General features: G+C 59.6%; 1 protein-coding gene and 1 long non-coding RNA gene across 4 annotated transcripts; one reads left to right on the forward strand and one right to left on the reverse strand.

Moving 5' to 3' along the window:
- Positions 1-859: 859 nt before the first annotated feature.
- On the reverse strand, positions 860-19,848 carry SLC45A3 (solute carrier family 45 member 3). Of its 3 annotated transcripts, none has more exons than XM_069545226.1 (6): positions 19,731-19,848; positions 18,183-18,257; positions 7,154-7,550; positions 5,515-6,297; positions 4,395-4,660; positions 860-2,581 (listed from the first exon to the last, which is right to left on the reverse strand). In XM_069545226.1, the coding sequence occupies exons 3-6, from the start codon at positions 7,323-7,325 to the stop codon at positions 2,150-2,152; spliced, it is 1,653 nt and encodes a 550-aa protein (XP_069401327.1). In that variant the 5' UTR covers positions 7,326-7,550; positions 18,183-18,257; positions 19,731-19,848; the 3' UTR covers positions 860-2,149. The 3 variants fall into 3 exon arrangements, with proteins under 3 accessions (XP_069401327.1, XP_069401329.1, XP_069401328.1); XM_069545228.1 differs by lacking the exon at positions 19,731-19,848 and adding an exon at positions 19,268-19,561; XM_069545227.1 differs by lacking the exon at positions 18,183-18,257 and having other exon boundaries at positions 19,731-19,843.
- Positions 18,568-22,186, forward strand: LOC138416329 (uncharacterized). Its single transcript, XR_011247619.1, has 3 exons — positions 18,568-18,657; positions 20,415-20,479; positions 22,107-22,186. It is a non-coding gene; the product is annotated as an uncharacterized lncRNA (long non-coding RNA).
- The last annotated feature ends 714 nt before the right edge of the window (positions 22,187-22,900 follow it).

The raw sequence follows: 22,900 nt of genomic DNA on the forward strand, positions 1-22,900 counted from the left end.
AAACAATTTTATTTACAAGTGCATCGGAAGAATACATAGGAACAAGTCTAACCACAGAGGTAGATGACTCGTGCGGGGCTAGCCAGAAAGTTCATTTCCTTTGGACCAGGAAAAACAGTGAACATGCCTCTGGGCCAGCTTCTAATTTCTGGCGGCACGGAAAGGCTGACATTAGACCAGTGGCTCTTATTGCTCCTCACACACACACACATGCATGCTAGGCCAGGCCTTGAGCTCTGTTTCAGCATGGTAGAAATTAGAGAAATAAAATATATATGTATGTATATATATAAACATGTGTAATCTCTAATCCTGAACCTAAATAGGCAGTATCGATAGAAACTCACCATGTATTGACGTGAAACATTTTTTTCCCCTAGTTTGGTCCACAGAAAAGGCCTAATACCAATGATCAACCTAATAATAAGTACTCCCAATGCCAATATTATGGTCACTGTGGAAAACCTTTTCCCACAAAAGTCAATCAGATGCCCTTAGAGAAAGTAGCTCATTTCAGATCTATGGCAAGAAACACACAAGGTGAGCCGGGACAGCTGGTAATGCCAGAAAGCAAAGACGCTTTCAAAGACCATTAAGTCTGCTAGGGGCATCCTCTTGTTGAGGCTCTTCTTGGCCACACTGTGAGCCCTGTGATAAGGAAAATGCGCCCCTCCCTGTGCCTTACTCCCCTTCCCCCCAGAGCGGCTCCCCAGTCCCCGGGTAGGACAACGCAACAGGCAAAAGACAGATGAGTGCTGGTCTGTGGCTCCCCCTGCTGGCGGTGCTGGGACCTGCCACTGCCCAGACCCGGTCTTGACAGGGGCTGGTCTTTCCCCCTGAGAAAAGACACAAAGACCAGTGAAACATAGAAGAAGGCTTTAATTTCATCACCATAAACATTATACTCTGATTGCTCACATACAGCATAAAATATTTACTCCGCTAAATAAATAAGACGTGACATTATTACAAACGGCACTTAAACCCCCAGAGAGATAAGACCTCCTTAGCCCAGGTAGGGGGTGCTCCTGAGTTTCTGCACTAGAGTTCTTAAGCACAGATATGCCCTGGGGGCTGAGACGGATAGAGGCTCAAAGAGCCACACTCTGTGCTTCTGGTCCCACAACAGCCCCAAAGAGGGGACTGTGGAGCAGGCGAGGAAAGGTGGGCTTGGAGGTCCAGTCCTAGAGTGGGGGGGAGTTTGGGGGCTGGCAGGGTCACGAGGTGGGGGGTTCTAGGGAGGCTGCTGAGACCTGGAGCCCCACCCTTCACATTCCCTAGCCCTCCCCACCTCAGGTGCCAGGAGCTGGGGTATCAGTTGGGGTGAGTGGAGTTTGCAAGCTCAAGGTTAGGCAGTTTGGAGGCCAGACCAATCCCTCCAGGAGAAGGAGATTCTGGCAACCCTCATCCCAATAACCAACCATCTCAGGGGACCTAGTCGCCGAGGATCTTATCCTACCCAACTCCTAGACACTTTGATTCCCCTTCTACTTAAATAAATAAGTTAAATATTTAAAGACCAGGGTCCCTGTGATGTCACCACAGGGGCCAACAAGCAAAGTCCTAATAAAGTGTAGGGGAGGGGGAATAGCAGAAAGGGGGTGCTGGAGGGCGGGGCAGCTTGCCTTCACCACTCAGGATCGTGCTCCCCCCAAGTCCTTTCCGTACTTGCAAATCCTGCAGAGTCTCACCGCAGAAACTCCCGTGCAGGAGCGGCAATGGGAGAACCTGCAGGATAAAGGCCCTTGGTGCTAGAACAGGCAGCTGCATTTACTCAAATTTGGGATTTACCCCGATCCCTTCACTGGGTATATCCTGACCAGGACCCCAGCTGTCCACCCTGAGCCTGGGCGATCCCCAGGCAGAGTCCCGCATTCCAGTGCATGGACCTACTTAAATGCCCTGCCCTTCTCCCCTTGGAGAAGTCCAGACAAGCCTTCTGAAGAGCAACCAAGCCAGCCGGCCCGAACGACTGGCATAGGGCTGGGAGGGAAGAAGCACCTCGCTGCCACCGGGAGGCAGTGGAGAGCCCTACCAACCACTTTGGCAGCAGCGGAAAGGGCAAGACCAGCCCCGGCCCCAGGAGGCTGAGCAGGGAGAGCCGGACCCAGGGAGGCAGGCCCTCCGCCCTCCGTGCCTGGCGAGCACCCTACACAGAGTATTTGGCCAAGTCACTCTTGTCAAACACTACCTGCGTGACAAAGTAAATGGCAACCAGACCCAGGCCTGCCGCCGAGACCATGTAGGCAGTGACGGACTGGCTGAGCTGAACGATGAAGCCCATAAACAGAGACGGGGCCACCTGAGACAGCAGGAAGGCGCTGTCCAGAATGGCCAGGTCTAGGCAGATGCCACGGCCTGGGACCGCCTTGGCCTCGGGCGGCTCAGCCACCGCAGTGTGCACCGAGCTGTCACAGGGAGAGGCCCCGCAGAGAGCGGGCGGGGCTGCCAGCAGGCCGCCAGGGCCCCCGTGTCCGTGGGGGGAGGGGGATGCGGCCTTGGGGCTCGGCAAGAAGCTGGTCATCACGACGTCCTCGCTGGCACTGCCTCCGTCGTCTCCTCGGTACTTGGGCAGGAAAACCTGGGGGAGGAGAGGGGGACACACCAGGACAGGTCAGCACCCAGACACGGGGTCCCCCAGCTGTGAGAACTGGCCCTGGCCTTCATCTCAGGGCCGAGAGGAAGCCAGCAAAGGGTCGCAATGAAAATCGGGAGCAGGGCAGAGAACTGGGCAGACCCTGCGTGGTCTGCGTCTCCGGAGAGGAGTCTCCTCGGGAATGGGGGTCGGGGGCCCAGAAGAGGACCCCTGGAACCACATGTCGAGGTCTCCTCCAGCCTCTCCTCAAGTCAGTGTGACAGATGCAGTCGGCACTGCCAGTTAGGAGGAGGACAGAGCCCCAGGGTAAAAAGGAAAGACAGAAGGAAGACCGGAGGGCAGAGAGACACGGCGGGGCGGAGGAGCACAGGTGAGGGCCCCGCTGCGCCGGGCCGCCCCCTCTTCCCAGCCTCCTCCTCCAGGTCCCTGCCACCGGCCACTGGAAACCCTCGACTCCCGTCCCAGCTGCGCTCCTGTGGGAGCCGTCCTGTCTGTCCTACCATCTGCCAGGGACAAGCACGGCCTGACCCTGCCCTGCCTGGGGCGCCCCAGAGCCTCCCATCTGAGGATAAGGCCCGTCTGACCGCCGTTCCGGGGCCCACGCGTGCCTGGAACACCGCGTTCTCAGGGTCGGCTGCATCAGAGCCGGGAGCCCGCCGGCGGAGCTCCAGCCAAGGCTCGTGTGCTGCCAGGAAGCGGAGGAGGCGGGCAAGGCAGCACGGGGGCCAACTGTGCCTGGGACCCTGCCCCGGCCGGCCGCCCTGCCCTGGGGTCAGACGTGCTTCCCAGTCGAGGGGAAGACCAACCCCAGCACATTCCCTGGCCGTGCCCAAGGCTGGCCCCTGGACGCCAGCCTGAGCCCCCAGTCAGCGCAGGAGAGACTGGAGGCTGATAAAGGTCATCAGGGCGCCCACAGGGGCCGCGGGGGTCAGGTTCCCCCACCCCAAGCCCACCCCTGCAGCTGCCCGATTGGGTTAACACGCCCCCCAGCCAGGTGTCTCCTCACCCGTGTTCTGCCAGGGGCAGAGCATGTCTCCCCTGCAATCTGGAAGCCCCATGAAGGCAGGCTGAGCCTCGTTTTCCTTGGGACACCCCTGGACAGAACTCTGGAACGGGGCTGCAGCTCAGTGAGTCTAGCGGAGGCCACAGAGGTGACCACACAACTGGGCTCAGAAGGTTCCCACAGGAGGAGGCCCCTGGAGGGGCTGCTTAGAGCGGGGCTAAGCAGGGAGGAGCCCCAGGACTTACACAGTGCCCAGGCAATCAGGGCAGGGGCTCCGGGCTCCGAGATCCGCAGCGGGGGCGGGGGAAGGGGGCAAAGGAGGGAGGCAGGAAAAGGAAGATAAACTGAAAAGGGGGAGGGCAGAGACGGGAGCCTTCCCCGGTCTGAGACCAGAGCAAGGTCAGTAACCACGTCCCTCCCTGGACAAGGCCCACGCCAGGCCTTTCCCACTCACAAGCTGCGGAAGCTAGGTGCCCCAGAGGTCATCTGATCTAGCCCCCTGCTTCTGCACAGAACACCGCAACCCAGACTGAGGACTTTGCTAGCCTGCCTCTTCAGGATTTCCAGAGGCTTCCACATTTCCTGCAATCATCCTCTTTAAGGGCTTTATAATCCTGACATCAGGAAGTCGTTCCCAGAATCTAATCTACACCCTCCTTCCGCAGCCCAGGTCTCTGGCCCTGGGACCACAACAGGCTTCCTCTCCCGTCAAAGAACTCCTCCTCCAGCTTCTCTGGCCAGACCCTGGCTCTGGACTGCTCGGCCAGCCCTCCCTGCCCTAGCTCCGCTGAGTACCTGCTTCTCGCGGTGGTAGAGGGAGGCGAGCGTGTAGGGCAGGATCTGCAGGGCAGAGAAGGTGACGCCGGTGAGGGCAGCCGAGGCGGTCACCACCGCCACACTGCGGGACAGGCACGTGGCACCGGCCGCCACGGGGAAGGCCACCACGCTGGCCAAGTAGACTGCCCGGGTGCCAAACCGCTGCACCAGCCGGTCCATGACCAGGGAGAAGAGCAGGGAGATGGCACACTGCAGGAACAGCCCCAGGCTGCCCATCCGGACCCCTGGGGGTGGAGGGGGAGAGGCCGTGAGACAGGGCTGGGAGAGGGCTCAGCACAGGGCTCAGGGCACTCAGAACCAGGAGCACTGGTCCCTGAGCCCATCAGGACCCCTGGGGGTGGAGGGGGAGAGGCCGTGAGACGGGGCTGGGATAGGGCTCAGCACAGGGCGCAGGGCACTCGGAACCAGGAGCACCGGTCCCTGAGCCCATCCAGACCCCTGGGGGTGGAGGGGGAGAGGCCGGGAGACGGGGCTGGGAGAGGGCTCAGCACAGGGCGCAGGGCACTCGGAACCAGGAGCACCGGTCCCTGCTGCCCAAGACCCATCATTGCCAGACCTGCGCCCAGTAACCCACACCCACCCCAAGCAGCAGGAGCCTAGGTTAGGGAGAGTGATCACAGCCACTGGCCAACGGCCGAGGAAGCCGTTCTGAGGGCTCAGAGCGCTCAGCTTCCAGGAGGGGGCCAAGACAGCCCCGCCGGAGGCTCCAAAGGAAGAGTTTGGGACGCCTGAGCTGGAAGGGGCTGGCCACAGCAGCGGCGGAGCAGAGGGCACACAGAACGTGGGGCCAGGCAGACCTTGGCCCGGCCTCCAGACCTGAAATAAGCTCAGCCTCTCCTTCCGCCAGGTTGGGGCAATGACTGATCAAAATTTTACAAACAGCCCGAGGCTCGGCTGAGGTTGCAGCCAACCTGGCGCTCTTCTCCCTGACCAACTGCACACGCAGCCTGCACGCTGGCCCGTTTTCCAGGTGGGGAAGTCGGGGCCCAGATGCCCAGGCTGTGGGCGTCTCCCCACGCCCGAACATCCATCGGAAGGCAGCTCCCACAGCAGCCCCCCAGGACAGCCAAGGCCTTACCTTCGTCATAGTGTCTGCGGGCCTCCGTGCCTGGCTCAGCCCCGGGCACGCCCTGGTACAGCCCCTCGCCCACGAAGTCTGTGTAAAATAACGTGAACGTCATGAACGCCATCCAGCTGCACAGCTCTGCCACGAAGAGCCGGCGCAGGGCGCGGGGCATGCGGCAGCAGAGCCGGCGCAGCCGAGGACAGAGGGCGCCCAGGCTCCGCAGGGCCAGGCGGGCGCGGCCCGGGCAGCAGGGCGGCATCGAGGGGGCGGAGAGCCCTTCTGCAGGCTCAGCCGGGCCCAGGGCCGCCTCCTCGGCCACAAACGCCGTGGCCGCCACGCAGGTGAGGAAGATGAGAGCAAGCAGCCCAAAGAGGCACTCCTCCTGGGTGCCCAGGTAGGGCGCCAGGGCGCTGGCGTCCCAGTCGATGGCAGGCAGGAGGTAGCCCAGGCAGCCCCCGAGGCCGATCATGAAGGCGTAGACGGAGAAGGCCTGGCGACAGTGGTCCGGGTCCCGGAAGAGGTCGGAGAGCAGGGCCTCCAGGGGCGTGAAGCACAGCTGGCCGCAGAAGGCCAGCAGCCCCACGCCCAGGATCAGCAGCGCCAGCTCCAGCGGCCTGGTGTCCGGGCACAGCAGCCCCGCCAGCTGGCTGGCCCTCGGGATGAGGAAGAGGCTCAGCAGAACGCCCAGGGACAGGGCCCAGATGAAGGGCCTCCGGCGGCCGTAGCGCCCGCGCCAGTGGTCACTGGCTGAGCCAAGCAGCGGGACCGAGACCAGACCCAGCACCGGACCGATGCCTGCAAGAAGCGCGAGGAGTGTGAGCAAAAGGCCAGGGCTTAGAAGGGGCGGGGGCCGGGGACCGACCTCCTCGAGGAGGAGGGACGTGGTGACACCGCACGCAGGGCCCGCGCCACACTGGTGCTGTGCTGACCGCTTCACTGGGCTCCGACACCCTCCTCACAACTGGGATCACTAACACCCCATGCTATGACGAGGAAACTGAGGCATGAAGCAGCCGGTCAGTGATAAGTTGCACAGGCACGGAGCCAGGGAGGGCGGCAGGCAGGGTTTCAACAGGCAGGCTGACCCCGACCCTGCCATCCCAACAGACCCCTCTTCCTGGGAGTGAAGGAAGTGACCGTTTGCCAAACGATGGTGCCCATTTGCCTTCTGTGGCTTTTGCAGAATTCGTCTCCAGTCAGGAGCCCAGCCCCTGCCCTGAGGGCCAGAAAGAGCCCTTGCTGGTTGTTGGGGGGAACCCCAACCCAATTTATCCGTAGCTAAGTTAGCAGTACAGCCGGGCTAAGTCTCCTAACCTCTCATTAGCCTCCACTGTCTTCTCTGTGAAATGGGTAACCTCAAAGCGTTACTGCAGGAGTTGGATGAGGCCACAGGTTTGAATTGCAAAGGGCAGTTTCTCCGCGTCTCGGGGGGCCGTATGTGTGTAGGGGCCTGGGACACAGAGGTAACCAGGGAACAGCCCTGTCCTCCTCTTTCTCTCGGAGCCCCTTGGTGCGGGGTCAGCCCTCTGCTCAGCAGCGCTGACCCCCTGGCTCAGGGGCAGCAGGCACCTGCTGGGTAGAGACACTGGTGTCTTCCTTCCCCGGGAGGCCTGTCTCTGGAGCAGGAGGGGCTGAGGACGCGGTGACTCACCCAGCACCATAGTCATGAACTTCTCCTCCACCCCCACTTCCAGCAGCAGGGGTGGCACGTAGGTGATCCCCGCTGCCAGGCACACCTCCAGGCCGAAGGTCAGCAGGTTGACCAGCAGGAGCTGGGCCTTCCGATGCCGCAGCAGGCGGCTTGCCCACAGCCTCTGGACCATGCTGGACCGGGCAGGTGGGGCTCCGGCCCGCTCACGCGCTCCAGAACGGCTCTGTCTCCGCCTTGCTGGGGACGCCAAGGGCTCTCCTCCTGGCTGCCACCGACTGCCGAGGACTCAGCCAGAAGCCCACTCCTGCGGGCCCTCTGCACAGGTCTGGTTTCTCAGCCATGCTAACCGCCTGTCATCGCGGGGGCCTCGGCAGGGGCAGATGCCAACACTCAGATCCTAAAAGGGCAGGGACAGCCAGACACAGAGCATTAAGTTCCGGGAACCCAAGCTCTAGGATTCGCTCTGAGCTCTGAATCTGGCTCACTCCCGGGCTGATGGCGTGGCCCTGCCACCCAGCAGCCACCCCCTACTGTGCAGGCAGGAAGTGCATGTTCATATTAGCCTAAGGTTGACCTAATTAATAAGGTAAATATGATTTTTAAACCTCAGTACACTCCAGGGACTACTAGATGTTAGTAATTCTGTTTTGAACTATCTTTGCAACTTCCCTTGTTTCCTAGTATAGAAGGGAGGGGGAAAAATAGTGAAACCAGCTGGATTCCCAGTTCCCCAGGCACTGTCATCAAGGTGCCCCTGGAGACCCTCTGCGAGGCCCGGTTTGTTTTTCTCTCTCCACTTCCCAAAGCAGGGCTGTTCAATTCCCCTTTGTTAAGAGTCACACTTCCTATTTCACATTGCCTGGCCACAAGCCAAGCTGCACCAAACTACCACCCCAAGGAGGAGGACAAGGGGAAGAGAAAAGGCTGTGGTTTCTCGGGTTGGGTGTGAGCCTGTCATTGAAACCATTTGAAAAGCACTGGAAGAACCTCGGCCTGAAAACCCCTCTTCAGTTTCTCTCCATGCTCGGTGGCCACGGGGAAGAAGCACTCCCATGTGAGCTGCCCGACTATCAGGGGACAGGGGGGCTGCTCCCACGTCCCAGCCTCACCACCTGGCAGCCACTGTGATGACGCCAGTGACCCTGGGGCGGCTCCCCTCTTGGCCCAGAAATCCCTGCAGCCCTTCCCACTGGGCCTTCTGCTCTGAGATCCCAGCAGGGAAGCACCCAGGCTGGTCCCCAGCCCCTCGGGCAGTGGGCCTCTAGGTCTTGCTTCCTGACCACAGCACCCCCTGCAGTCCATTCTGTTTACAAGCGACCACAGACGAGGGAAAGCCGAGTCAGCTGCACAGAGAAGGCAGAGAGGGGAGCCCTGGTCCCCTAACCTGTCATCATCCCGTGGTGGTAGACGGGGGACAGAGAGCCTCAGGCCACTCGTGGCTGGAGCCTGGAGTGCCTTCTCCAGTCTCACTGACTCAGCGCCACAAACGCTGCTGAAAAGCACTACTACAGTGCACGGTTCCCGGCCGAGAGCCTGGCTCCAGCCCCCGTCCCCATCCGAGAGCATTCCCGGAGCACCCTCAGCCCTCATCCGTGCCCTCTTCCGATCTCAGCGTCTCATAACTTGGTGCTTCTGCTTCCTTATCTAACATCACGAAGCCCCACAGGGCCTGTGCGTTACAAAGCAAGCTGCAGGTGCTGTCTGCGCTGCACCACAAAGAAATCAGACGCGGTCAATCCTGGCTAAGAAGTGTCCATCCTGGAACTGCCTGCTGGGCTTGCGCAACTTGTAGCCCAGGAAGAAAGGGACTTCACACAAGGCTGGACAACCAGCAGCCTCCTCCTCCAAGAGCCACTCAGACCCAGACCATCCACTTTAAAAAGAGACACGGACTGCTACGGGGGTGGCATGGGAGAAATGTAAAACATTGACCCACGTGGTCGCAAAAGTGGGTTGGGGGACCAGACAACACCCTTAGCTGGGGGTTGTGGGTTCCGCTCGAGTTCTCCCTAGTCCCTGCACTACCGTGGCAACCCCAGGAGGAAAGCAAGGAGCCATGGAGACCAGGGGGCAGGGCTGTCTGACCTGGAGGGAAGGGTTCTGGGTCTAAAGGCTTCCAGCCCCTCCATTCCCCACCCTGGAGACTCCCCTCCCCTGGGCTTTAAGGGACCAGGTCCTCCCTGAGTAAACAGACTTTATCAGACCCAGCCTCACCCACATCCGGCACCCATTCCCAAACCCTGGTTTGCCCCAGTTGTTTAGAATAAATTGCAGCTCTCCAGCAACCATCAGGCACCACCCCTGCCTCCCTCCCTCCTTTGGTCCAGCTTCTCACAGCCAGGACTGAGGAGGACTAAATCCTTCCCATGCCCGGCTCCTCTCTCCACCCTCCAGAGGCGCTGTACCCAGGACCAGGGCCTGGGCCAGCTGAGGGACTCCTGGGGAGGAGGTCGGCGGGCCCAGCCCTGCTGCTCCTGTGCTCAGGGTGCTGAGCCTGGCCTCCCTCTCTTGGGCACTCCTGCCACCCCAGACTCTCCCCAGCCCGGAACTGCCCGAGAGACGCCCAAGCCCGAGAACACCCTCCCTTCCAAAGCCCTCCTTTCTTTTCCTTACCGTTCCCCAGTGCCCCAGCCTCCCATTTCACCCCCACCCCAGCCTTCAGGAGGAGGAAGCTAGAGGACTCCCACAGCACCAACTCTAGTTGCCGGTGGTCCTCCCGGGGCCTTCTAGACACAGAGGAGCCTAGGGCCCAGGCTGGGACAGGCAGGGGACCAGGAAGCGGTCTGTTACCCTCTTCCTGCCTCCCGCTCCCATCTGCATCCCAGGGAACACCTCTCCCTAAAGCTTGAAAGTGACGACGCCTGCTGAGTGCCTCTGCTTCTCAGAGCCCCCTGTGTCCTCAGGGACACAGGCAGGGCAGCAGGGTCCACTCCACGCCTCCACCTTCCAGCCTCAGAGACGCTTCTGACTCAGGTCCTCCTCCCGGGGCTCCTGGAGCCCTCGGCACACGGAGGCCCAGCCAGAGGGGCTCACCTGGTGGGGAGGGGGCAGGAAGACGAGGGAAAGGGGCTGACCCTGTGGACAGGAACGGAAGACCGCTAGGAGGACAAGTCCCTCTCGAGGTCCAACTATTTCCCCTCCTCTTTGCAGATCCTGGATGATGGGACAGCAAGGAAGCTGAAGGAACCCCAAGACTTCTGGAAAGCTTTAGGGAGCTCTGCCCCAGCCATCTTCCCTCCTGTCTGGGGGAGCAGAGCTCAAGCCCTTTAAACGGAGCGTGAATCTGCATTTTACCTGCCCAGCTCCAGATACCCAAAAACTCCGGGTGCAACACCCCCAGAGCGGGCTATAGGCGCCAGTGCAGCTTTCCGGCACCCACTCTAGCAGAGAAGGAGCCTGGGAAACATTTATCTAAAGAATAACTCTGACAGCAGCCGGGGGTGGGAGGTGGAAGGGACAGGTAGGACCTAAGTGCTGCCCCCACGCCCAGACACCCCAAGGAGACTCCAGCCCGACCCCCAGAGAGCGGCTCCTAAGGGCTCAGCCAGGGGTGCTGAGCGGATGGCAGAAGCGCCCGGGCTGGAGGGCCCACCCCTGTCTCCCTCGACCCTCTCAGGTTAGGCCTCAGCAGGGAGTATGGGAAGTGCAACTGAGCAACAGGAGCGAAACTTGGCCTGAACTGTCTCTCCAAAACTCAGAGGGCTGGAGGAGGCTGGGGAAAGGCCCCTCCAGGAAGGGAGTGTCCAGGGACACATAAAGAGGCCTTTGAGGCTGTTCAAAGGGGCTCCTGCCACCCCTCTGGCGAGGTGGGGCTGGGGTAGCAGGCGGCCCCTCCGGGCGACAGAGGCGGAGGGAGCGGGGCAGCTGCCACTCGGGTGGCAGCTCTGTGGCCTCTTTATGCGGGCTGGCGCCCCTACACCAGCCCAGGCATCAAAGGGCCCCAGCCCAGGCCTGACCCTGGAGCCCCGCGCCGCGCGGTCTGTGTGAGCCTTCTCACGAGGCCAGGGAGCCCCTCCCCACAGAGAAGGAAACGGGGAGGAGGCAGGGTTAGGGTTAGACTCAGCGGCAGAAAAGGGTGGGGTCACCCCTCGCCAGGCTCCCTAACACCCCCCAGCCCAGACCGGGGCTGCAGGTGCAGAGGATCCCACAGGTAGAGGCCCCGAGACCACACAGGACAGGGTACCCCGGTTTCCTCCACACCAGACTGGACCCCAGGGCCGCACCCCACGTTGCCCTCTCAGATCCTCTAGGGACAGGGAATAGCTCTGGAAGCTCACCAAAACCTCTTGGGGGGGGGGGTCACCCAGCCCCTTGCCTCGGTCCCAAGGGGCCAGTGCCCTTGGTCCTACCTCGTAACACCTAGCCCCCTGCACCCCCAAAATGAGCTCTCCACAGGAGCCTTAGGACACCCCAGAAAGTCTGTGCTGGCCAGACAGGAGATGGGAGATGAACACGCTTGAGAGGTGGTGAGCTCTGCACCATGACACATCTCTCTGCCCGGGCCGCTGGGCTGTGGGAATTCCTCCTGTCTGGGCAGCAGGGAGAAGGGGACGCCGGAGGAGGCTCACGAAGCTTCCACGTCTTCCAGCACACGTTCAGCCTGCATTCTCCAGGCTCAAGTGTGCTTCCAAAGAAGCAAGGGTCTGCTCCCCAACCCCCACCCGACCACCGGCAAGAGCGATCTGCATAAGAAGCCAAGGCCCACGGCCCCCAGGCTCCCCACAGGACGTGCGGGAGCTCTACTCGGAACACAGCCGCAGAGCGGGAGGCCCGGGGCTGCAGCCGCGGCAGAGAGAAGGCCCTCCCCCACCGCCTGCAGCCCAGCCCCGGCCGCCCCCGGGCCCAGGGCCGGGGATTTAGCGTCCGCCCTGCTGCGCCGCCTTTTCTTCACTCGGACGGGAAGCCTTCTGCTTAGCAGCTTGTCAGAGCGAGCGCGGGGCTGCGAGCCGGGACACAAAGGGGGATTAGGGAGAGACCTCTCGGCCACAGAGTAATCCGTCAAACTCCCCCTCGGCTGCCGCCCCGGCCCCTGCCCGCTCGGGCCCCTTCCAGCTGCTGCGCCCCCGCCCCGCCCAGCCCCTGAGCCCCGCCACGCTGGGCGGCAGAGACCCCCAGTCCCCGGGCTGGGGTGGGGGGTGGCGGGAGGGGGCGGCCGCAGACACTGGGAAAAGGGCAGCGGCTCCCTCCCCCCACTCCCTCCCGACGTGTGAAAACCCAACAGGTGGCAGCGCCACAGAGGGAAGCCGCTTTTGTTGCCTGTCTGAGAGCCCCAGACCCGGCTCTGAGACACACAAGCAACGGGGAGGCCGGGGGAGGGGAGGGGAAGGGACCCGGGGCCCAGAGCCCACCCACCTCCACCGGCCAATGCAGCCGCGGGGCGGCGGCGCCGACCCTCACCTGGGCCCGCCTAGGCCTAGCACACCTCCCAGCGTCACCTGGCAGCCCCACGGGGCGGTCAAAACGGACACACACCTAACACCAGGCACCGGGCCTCCAGATCAGACGCCCCTCCTGCAGACAGCGGGCGACCCAAGGTCCCTCGGGATCACCTTGACCCAGCGCCCTCCTCACGGAGACAGTCAGTCAACTGGCAGCTCTCTGAACCCAGACATTCCCAAACTCAGTGGGTTCTCCAGGGTGGCCAAGGTTTGACAATCAGCCAGACCTGCGTTTGCCTGGCAACTCCGCATCTCACTGTAACTATGGGACCTTGTTCACTGCCCTCCCTAAGCCCCTGTTTCCTCACCTACAATGACCAACAGCAGCTAACACTGAGGTCTACTGCATGCCAGGGGCCCTTCCAAGCGTTTGAGTCTTCCAACTGGCTTGATGAGACGGTCACAGTGAGTGCGCCCATTTGACAGGTGAGGAAACTTAGATGGAGACCACCACCGCCGAAGCCTTGTGTGTGAGAGCAAGGACCTGCAAGCTCCTGCAGCACTGGGCCTCCTCGTGGAGAAACGTGGGAGGGGGTCTCTCATTCCCAACCGGAGCAGCAGAGGTCGCAAGGGGACCGGCTCTGCGTCTCCTCTCGGCTTCCACCCCCCTCACCCACGTGGCTCCTGCAGGGGCCCCCAAAGGCTAGAAGAATGCCGGGAATGTAAACACCTCCCCAGGTGCTGGCCCCAGCAGGTGAGGAGAGGTCACTGGGCAGACACGCCTGGTGCTGGAGGCTGTGAAGGGAAATGGAGGCTGGGGTAAACATTTCCAGGTAGGGGACAGTGTGGCTCCCAGCCACGGAAAATAATCACAGTGGCCGACACTTGCTAACTGTCCAGGAGGTTGTCTGCATGTACCTGGTGTATCTTCTCCAGTTCATACCATTTGCACAATCCCACAAAGTATTTAACATTCTATTTCACAAGGATGAAAGGGGAGTTTCAGAGAAATACACGCCCAGGCTGCACAGGTAAAAACGGCTGAATGCAAAGTTCAAACCGTTCCTGAATTCTAGAAAGTGCTCTGAACTAGGAGCCTGGACAGTGTAGTTCAGTTTCAGCAACTTTTACAGCTGCGTATCCTGAAATACCTCCCTGGGACTGTTTCCACACCGTAAAATGAGTGCTGGTCTAGATGCTGTCTGAAGTTCTTTACCACTGTACAGCTATATGATCTCACACCTGCCCCCTGGCCCCAGGTGGGGTGCTCACCATGGACAGGCGCCCACCGACAATGCCGCATGGCACTGGCGGGGGAGTCCTAGCCCTCCACCACCGAGAGCCAAGGGGAACCGGGTGGAAAAGGGTTCCCCAGCTACACTTACCCCATCCTTTACCTGCCTACATATCGCTCAAGTACATAGAGCGCCAAGGGTCAGCGGTCACCTGAAACTGATCCGAGTAACCAACCCATCTGGGGGCAGAACTGACCTCTCCCCTACTCCCTCCCAGAGCTGGACTCTGTTCCTGGCAGAGTAGCTAAATTCTTTCTCTACTTGGGCCACAATGAACACTTCCCTACAAGGCGGGGGTAGTGGTACACAAAGAACCCCTTGGCCCGGGGTGGGGGAGAGGAGCACAGGAGAAGGGGGAGTGGGCATTCAGGCCGCCGGGGAGTCCCCTCCCCCTGCTCCCTACAGCCCTGCAAAGTGAAACCTGACCAGCCTCTCTCCCAGCAAACTTGCACTTTGCCAGCCAGCCAGACCAGGTGGCTCTCCCCAGCCATACACATCCTTGTCCCCCTACCCCCACCCTGAGCTTGACCTCCCTCAGGAGGTGACAGATACAGGAAAGAGACCAGGGCGCGGAGGTCTGGGCAGACCTACTAAGGAGCAGAGAGCCCTGGGCCTGGGAGTTAGACCACGGTGCTGGTCCCACCCCTGGATCTCAAATTCAGTGGTCTCTGAGGCCCTTTCAGCCCTGATGCTGAAGCTGAAACTCCAATACTTTGGCCTCCTGATGCAAAGAGCTGACTCATTTGTAGAGACCCTGATGCTGGGAAAGACTGAGGGCAGGAGGAGAAGGGGACGACAGAGGATGAGATGGTTGGATGGCATCACCGACTCAATGGAAATGAGTTTGGGTAAACTCCAGGAGTTGGTGATGGACAGGGAGGCCTGGCGTGCTGCGGTCCATGGGGTTGCAAAGAGTCGGACACGACTGAGCGACTGAACTGAAGGGAACTGATCCTAGGGTCTGTGACCAGCCCCATTTACCAGAGGGGGCTCTGGGCTGGACTCAGTCCCAGGGATATGTTCTTCAAAACAGTCCCCTTAGCAGTGAGCAGGGTGTGAGCAGCTCCAAGAAAGAGGCGTTTTTTCTGTTGCTGCTAAAGAGCCCGAGTTTGCCCACCTTTGAAGAGAGTGTGCCTCATGGATTACAACCTCACCTCCCCCAGAGAAATGTCAGTGAGACTAAAACCTGCCCACCCACCACCACTGAGCCCCTCTGTGTGCAAGCCCCGCTGTGAAGGGGCTGGGGATTGGGAAACAACCCACGCCACCCTTCAGAAGGGGCAAGATGCAGGCAAAGCACCATGAGGTGGTGCAGGCGTGCACCCTCCGTGCTCTCCAGGGTTCCTGGAAGCGGCTGAGCCGTGAAAGTCAGCAGGCAGGAACCATGCACAAAAGGCAATATCCACAAAACACTGCCGCGGGAGCCTGGGATTGCTGTATGTACCCGCCTCTCCTTTTAGCCCCTTCCCAGTCAGGTGTGGTGGGAAGAATACCAGACTCCAAATCATGGGACGTGGGATATTCATAAGCACTGGGCCTGTTTTTATTTAAAGGGAGCCATTATGTTCAAGTTACCTCCCCTGGCCCTCCCCTCCCTTTCACCTAAATCTTATCCAGCAGAAGTCCCCATGTCCCCCAGGGCTACCTGAACCTCGAGCTGCCAAGGACCCCTTTCTCCCAAACCCTGATGACACTCACTGGACACTGGGTGATGGGTATGGTCCTCCTGGTCTCTGGCTTGTAGTCCTCCCCTGTCTCCCACTCCCCCAGCCCTTCAGCTCCTAGAAACCAAGGAGCATCGTCCCTGCTCAGGCCCTGCCAAGGGAGGTGCTCAACCAGCGGCCTTAAAGGTGAGGCTGATTCAGGATTCCTGTCTGATGGGATCCGACCAGCGTGTCCAGGTACGCTGACGGTGTTCGGCTCTAAGCCACAGGAGCCAGGAGCAGCAATCTAGATTGCCACACTCCCAGGGATGGGTCAGGCACTCCCAGCTTGAACAGAATTTGCTAACTCAAGTATCCCTGGGACGAGAGAGGCAGGGGCATAAGGGAAAGCACTGGGGAAGGGGGGCTGTCTCCGGCTGACTGCTGCTGGGGGCATCCTCTCTGCCTAGACATTCATCTGGCCTGAATCTGATGACTGAGGGGCCACAGGCTATGAGACCAGAGGCTGGTCTCCAAACTCCATTCCGGCTGGCTCATCCCAGCTTCTTAGAGAATGACCTCCAGAATCAACAAACAAGGCGAAAAGAACAAACGCACCAAGCACCTGGTCTGTGCAGCCTCCTTGCTAAATATGGTGATCTCATTTAATTCTTACCGTAACCTTGTAAGGTGGATACAATCATCTCCATTTATTACAGACACAGAAACCAAGGCCAACAGGTGAGGTAGGCTTGTCTCCAACATCGGAAGCAAGAAGGCCCACAAGTCGTTCAGGGTCTGTGGCAAAATGTGGACTTCTTCCCGGGAGGGAGGAAACACGACCATGTATCACAAAAAGGGCTTACACAGGAAGTTCCGGTCAGCCATCAGGACCATCCCGTGATGGCTCTGTCACCAGCCCCTGCCCCCAGGCGGGGACACTTAATACACTGGACAAAGCTCCACGCTCCAGCTCTGCTGCTGGGAGTCAAGTGGCATCAGCGTTCAAGACACTGGGCCTGGTACCAACTGGTCCAGCCTCCACCCTTGCTATCCAGCAAACAGGGCCCTGGACTGTTAACACACAGAAAGCCAGGCTGGGTTTTTCTTCCTGACTCCAGAAAGCAAAGGGTTCCAAGGGCTGGGGCGGGAGGACAGCAGAACAGCAACTTCAGAACATTCCCTCCTCTCACACAGTTTCTCTAAAAACCAGAACAAAAAAAGTCTTCTCTGCATAGAAGGCATTTAACCTTTCAGGCACTGGACCTTCATCATTTCATGGCGCTTTCTTCCAACTTGAGGAAACAGGCAGGGCAGGGGTTTCTGGACTGATCGAAAAACAAGCCATGCACAGTACTGACAGGGAAGAGACCAGGACGTTAAGTCCTGCTGAGTTCTTTGCACCGGGCAGGCTCAACTGCAAGTGCCTCATTTACAGCTTACATACAGTTGTATACGGTATAATTCCCTGGCTAAGAAACTTCGGTTCCTGAGCATGAACCACAAGGACTGCCTCCATCGCTACCAAACAGCGACTTGCAGCGCCGGTGCTCAGAGCTTGAGATCATCAGCTTGTTTAATTCTCACAATACTGCGAGGCAGGTATCTTACAGAGGAGGAAGCTGAGGCACAGAAAGGTGAAGTAATTTGTGCAAAATTAATTTGTGGGACTTCCCTCGTGGTCCAGCGGCTAAGGCTCTGCACTCCCAGTGCAGGAGGCCCAGGTTCGGTCCCTGGTCAGGGAACTAGAGTCCACATGCCAGAGCTAAAGATCCCGCATGCCGCACCCAAGACCCGGTGCAGCTAAGTAAGTAAATAAAAGGAAACGGAATTCAAAGCCAGGCTCTTAACTAGTCATACAGACTCCCCAGAGTCCAGAAGGCCTTGATCCCAACGAAACAAAGTCTACAGCAGAACCCAAGAACAGAGGCCCGGGGGTGGGGGGGGGGTGCTGTTGTCTGCTACGGCACATGTGTACATACAGTGGATACAGTTAACACCAGTTAGCTGTAACCGGCACTTGTTACCTATCAGGCACACAGTCCAGTGCTCTGTATGCATGGTTTGATAAAGCTGGAGTGCTTTCTACATTAAAGATATAGGAGTTGGTGATGGACAGGGAGGCCTGGCGTGCTGTGGTTCACGGGGTCACAAAGAGTCGGACACGACTGAGCGACTGAACTGAACTGATGTGTACCTATATTTATATTTGCTCCATTATTGTTTAATAAATAACAAAGCTACAGAGTAGGAATTTTCATTATTACTGTCATCCCCATTTTGTAGCCAGGGATACTGAGACTTAAAAGATGTTACGTAACTTGCCCTTCATCCTGTAGCCCGTGGGGCAGCCAGGATTTAAACACCTGACAGTCTGGCTTGTTATCTGTGATACTGTGTTTCAGGCTCCAAGAGTCCTGAAGAAAGCTTATTCTGCCTTTCAGAGTCCTCAAGAGGAGTCGGCCTCTCTCCCTTTTCTCTCCAGAGCCCTGCCCAGGCTGAGAGAGGGGTATTCACGCCATCCCTCCAGGACCCGGCGCCCTGGCGGTATCTCAGTGGCCCCCGAGGATCTGCAGCTCCTCATCCTCCTGTAGGACACTGCAGAGCAGGAGGGGCACACTCCATGAGTAGACAGGAAAACTCCCACCCCCAACATTCCTGCACTAACTTGGGGCCTCAGCGTCCACAGCTGTACTCACAGCTGTATTTTTACCTTCAGATTCATCCTGTGGACTCAAGTTCCATTTTTCTGAGCACTTTTAGAACAGAGTCCTGGTTTCGGACAAGCCTGGGGAGAGGAGATAAGGGAGGAATGGAAGGATGAGAACCGCATTTGTTGGCTGTGATCTCAAATAACTTTGCAATCTCACACTGGAAGAAGTTGCTCTATAGGAAAGGCTGGGGCAATCAGCAGCCTACACTTCCTGGCGCTGCCCTCCCCACCCCCATACTCCCGCCCGCGGCCGGGCCTCGGCGCAGGGGCGTCCAACACCAAGGCTGCCCCTCTCCGAAGTGCGCCCGGAAAGGCAGTCAGAAGCCCCCCAGGGCTTCACCAAGTCCCCGAACAACGCTTTCGGGAGCCCAGCAAGGGTCACTCTAGGCCCTGGTCCACGGACTGCGGCCAGCTGCAGACGGCCGCTTCGCCGGGATGGGGTCTGTGTTACCGCTGAAGAACAAGCCTGCACCAGGTACCCACCGGGCCAAACGCGTCCGCACCCTCGAGTCTGACCCCTGGGGAGAAAGATAGGGAGGTGCGGCCCTCGGGGCGGGGGAGGGCGGGAAGCGGAGCAGGTCAGGAGTGCCGGTCAGGAAGGCAGACACCGATTCAGGGGTCAAGGGCAAGGTCAACGCACAGTGATGCAGCGCCGGGGACCAGAGCGGACAGGGGCAGGGCTGGTCCTCACCCACGGACCCGGCAGTTCCCTGGGGCCTTCCCCGGGAGGCCTGGCCCTGCGACGCTGTGGCGGGTGCCCGGGGACCACCTCAGCACACCTGTTGGCTGATCTCAGGATTTTCAGCACCTCTGAGCCCGGGAGGCGAAATAGGGACGCCCTTTCTTTTTCCTGCTCTTTTGACGGATAACCGAGGCTCAGGACGGCGCGCACGCTGCAGCCCTGCTCTCGGCCCGGAACCAAGCCCCGGGACCAACGTGCGAAAGGGCCCAGCCCCCTTTCCCTCCCTCATAACCCCCCACCGCCCCCAGGCAAGCCGCCCGCGCCCGAGGACCCCGCGGCGTTCCGGCCGTCGGCCCCTTCCTCGGCTCCCAGGTCCAGGGCTGCGCGCGCCCCGGTGACTCACCCTGACCCTTTCCGGTGAAGCCGAGACAAGGGAAGAAAATAAACGCAACTTTCCAAAGAAAACTCTGACGCGGGAGAAGGCCACCGGAGCGAGCGGCCGCTGAGCCCGCAGTCGGCCAGACCCGGGGCTCCGGGGAGGGGCCGCTCTCCGCCCGCCCCGCCGCCCGGTCGGTCGGGGACGCGGGGGACCCGGCGCCTCCAGCCCGGCCCGCCTCCGCGAGAGAAAAAGCGCGGCTCCGCGGGGGCCCCCGCAGCCCGCCCGCGGCAGGGCGAGGGGCGCGCCCCGGGAGCCCGCAGCCCGGCACACCCCCCGGGACTCGCGGGGCCAGCGCGCGGGCGCGGGACGGCCACCGCGCCGCCCCCTCCCCGAGGGCGCAGCACACGCGCCGCCGCGGGGCCCGGCCGCGCCGCGCCCCTCCCCGCGCCGGGACCCTTCCCGCGGAGCGCGGCGGGCGCGCCCCTACCTGGCCGAGGCGGGCGCCCGTCCCCCGCGGCCGCCGCGCGCGGGCTCGTCCCCCCCGCAGCCCCCGGCGCGCCAGCCGGCGGCTTTTAAATCTCCAGGTTCCTGGGCGGGGGGAGAGAGCATGCGCGCTGGGGCGGCCCGGAGGGGGCGGGGCGAGGCGGGCCGAAGGTGGGGGGCTGCGGGGAGGGGCGGGGTGGGGCCGGGACCCGGGGGAGGACAGCGGGAGGTCCCCGAGCTGGCTTGGTAGCCGCGACCGCGACGGGCAGCCCCCGCGTGGCTCGCAGACTATCATTACCTAGGGCAGTGCGCCGCCCCCTCGCCCTCGCCCTCGCCACCAAAACATTTAGGTAGTACCTGCCCGGCTTCTCGGGGCGCCTCCGCTCCCCGCGGCCGGTCTGCAGCCATTACCCGCGCGAGCTATGCCGGCCAGCCCCTAGTCCCCCGGGCCGAGCCGCACCCCACCCACCCAGGACCAGCCCTTGCAAGAGATGTCGCATTCTCCCCGAGTTACTCTTCCTACTGTTTGCTGTTCTCGGAAGCAGAAAGAGCTTCCTGATGGCTCACTCAGTCCCTCTTCCTGAAGTTAAAAAAGATTTCAGATTTTTTTCTTTCTGCTTAAGGGTGTGTATCGGGAAAGGGACGGGGGGGATAGGATACGCTGACAGTAAAATGTTTCCTTTATCAGCTGTTGAGCAAGGTCCCAGAAGATGCCTGTTTCCAGGATGCCTTTCACAAGACTGAACTGTGCAGGTGGGAGAGAACTGGGGGCCCAGGCTACTCTTGGGGTTGGGGGGCCCGATTGTATCTTTCTTCCTCCGTGGAGTGGAGAGCACTCCAATTTATGTGCATTGTTGATTTGAATACTGTAAAATCAGGGGGAAGATGCTTTTGAAGGGGAGGACCTAGTTGACTGTAGCCATGGACCCAGCACCAGGGAGGGCACAGGGCTCCAAGGCTGGCCCTAACATCAACCAGGCAAGATGTGGGAGCAAGTCCCTTCCATATTCTGAGGCTGGGTAAGAAGGAGTTGGCCAGAGGGTCTCTAAGGGAACTTCCGATTGAAGGCAGAGAAGAATGGGAAATCCCGAAGGGAGAGAGGAACAGTGGAGCCCTGCTGATGGTGATGAGGAGAGTGGGCACAGGAGAGGAGAGGGAGAAAAAACGAGAACCTACTCTATTTTCTGGATCACGGAATAAGTTGCCTCTCTGGGTACACTTACTTACCCCTCCCCCAGCCTCCCAGCAGGTGACCCTCTGGGGCCGCAATCGCTTTCCAAAGCCTTTGGCACACCCATTTGTGGCCAGCAGAGAGGATTGGGTGGAGTCCTGGGTCCCTGAGCTGCTGTCCCTCTTGCCCCAGAAAAGAGGGCAGCAGTCAGGAGGAATTCCAGGTCAGTTGGAAAATTACTGAGCCAGGAGAGCGTGGATGGTGGTATTTTCCAGGCTTGGGGGAGGAGCACTGGGGGGGGGGGGGTGCAAGAGTGAGCAGGAGCCCACCCTCCCAGCTGACTAGGACAGCCTGCATGCCTTGTGCCCAGGACAGGAGGAAGGGGGAGGAGGGCTCAGGAGAGTGAGCTGACAGTGTCCTGTGAGATCCTGGCCCCTGCCAGGGGTCTGGCCACCTGGATGAGTGCTGGCTCACCCCTCTGCGCTGCCGGTGACCCTTCTTTACCAAGCCAGGTGGACAGACTGTCTAGGCCCCACCCAGCACAGGGGACTGGAGGACCCTCCGCTGGCAAGATGCTCCCTCCCCTTTTGCTGCTGGTGTAGCCTCATATAATCATAGTTAACTTTTACTGACTGTGCCAGTCGCCCTTCTAAATGCATTTTATGCATAAACTCATCCATTCCTCGTGATGATGCAAGACATGGGTACCATTTTCAGATGAACTGAGGCAATCACTCAGTCCAATTACTACTTCTAATACTGTACACACACACTCACATACACAGTCTCTGAGCCCCAGAAACGAGGCAGAGGCAGTCCTGGCCAGTGACTTCCAAGCCTAAACAAAAGTCCTAACATCCACACCCTCCCCACGATGCTGGGTCGTTCTGGATTAGGAACAGTTTCTCTGGGTTTCAGAGCCCCACTAAGTCAGCTGTGGAAAAACCACCATGTCCTTTCCCCTTCTTCTGCTCCCCCTCCCCCATACCACACACACACAACCTACTCCCTAGCCACTTCCCATTTATAGGAAATGGGGGATGACGTGAGGAGCAAGGCATTCCTTGGGGAACTGCTAATAGTCTGGCTGGATATTGGAGAAACCAAAGATGCTGGCACAAATGCATTAGCAACTTCGGCTCCATCCCCCACCTACAACCCCTTCCCATTATCCTTGGGCTCAGAGGAAGTGTCTTCCTCTTTCTGCAGAGATAAGATACCCAGCTGGGGCTGGTTAGCCTGAAAAACGAAGGCTGAGAAGCCATGAAGAACCTAGAGCTCCCTTGATGTTTCCACCTGCTCTCCCATCTCCACCATCCAAAGGCTGTGGCCCTGGTAGAGAGGGCTTGTTGCTTCTTCCCCTGTTTGCCTCGGGGTCAGCAGTCTCTTTAAGCATAATAGCCACCAATTGGCCCACATCTTCACTGTGGACCTTGAAGTGGGAGAGATGAAACCCAAGAACTCTGAACATAAGAATTTGATTTCTAGAATTTCTCTTGTGGCAAAATAACTAGAGATACGTATCTCAAGGAGACCCAACCAGTCCATTCTAAAGGAATTCAATCCAGAATATTCACTGGAAGGACTGATGCTGAAGTTGAAACTCCAATACTTTGGCCACCTGATACAAAGAACTCACTGGAAAAGACCCTGATGCTGGGAAAGATTGAAGGTGGGAGGAGAAGGGGACAACAGAGGATGAGATGGTTGGATGGCATCACCGACTCAATGGACATGAGTTTGAGCAAGCTCTAGGAGTTGGTGATGGACAGGGAGGCCTGGTGTGCTGCAGTCCATTCGGTCACAGTCAGACACGACTGAGCGACTGAACTGAACTGATGTATATCAGAAGTATGTACAAGATGTTCATCTCATCATCCTTCATGACAGTGAAAAATTAGAAACAATTGAAATGTAGACTAATAAGCCATTGGCTAGGTAAATTATAGCAAATAATGGAACATTATGGAACATTGTTGTTCAGTCGCTCAGTTGTGTACAAC

The sequence above is a fragment of the Ovis canadensis genome, chromosome 12 (assembly GCF_042477335.2).
Source record: "Ovis canadensis isolate MfBH-ARS-UI-01 breed Bighorn chromosome 12, ARS-UI_OviCan_v2, whole genome shotgun sequence".
NCBI classification, from domain to species: domain Eukaryota; kingdom Metazoa; phylum Chordata; class Mammalia; order Artiodactyla; family Bovidae; genus Ovis; species Ovis canadensis.

Coding starts and splice junctions, on each gene's coding strand:
- SLC45A3 (XM_069545226.1), bottom strand. CDS start 7,325: ATGGTCCAGAGGCTGTGGGCAAGCCGCCTGCTGCGGCATCGGAAGGCC. Junction 6,298..7,153: donor GTTCATGACTATGGTGCTGG/GTGAGTCACCGC, acceptor CGCTTCTTGCAG/GCATCGGTCCGGTGCTGGGT. Junction 4,661..5,514: donor CCGCAGACACTATGACGAAG/GTAAGGCCTTGG, acceptor CTCCACCCCCAG/GGGTCCGGATGGGCAGCCTG.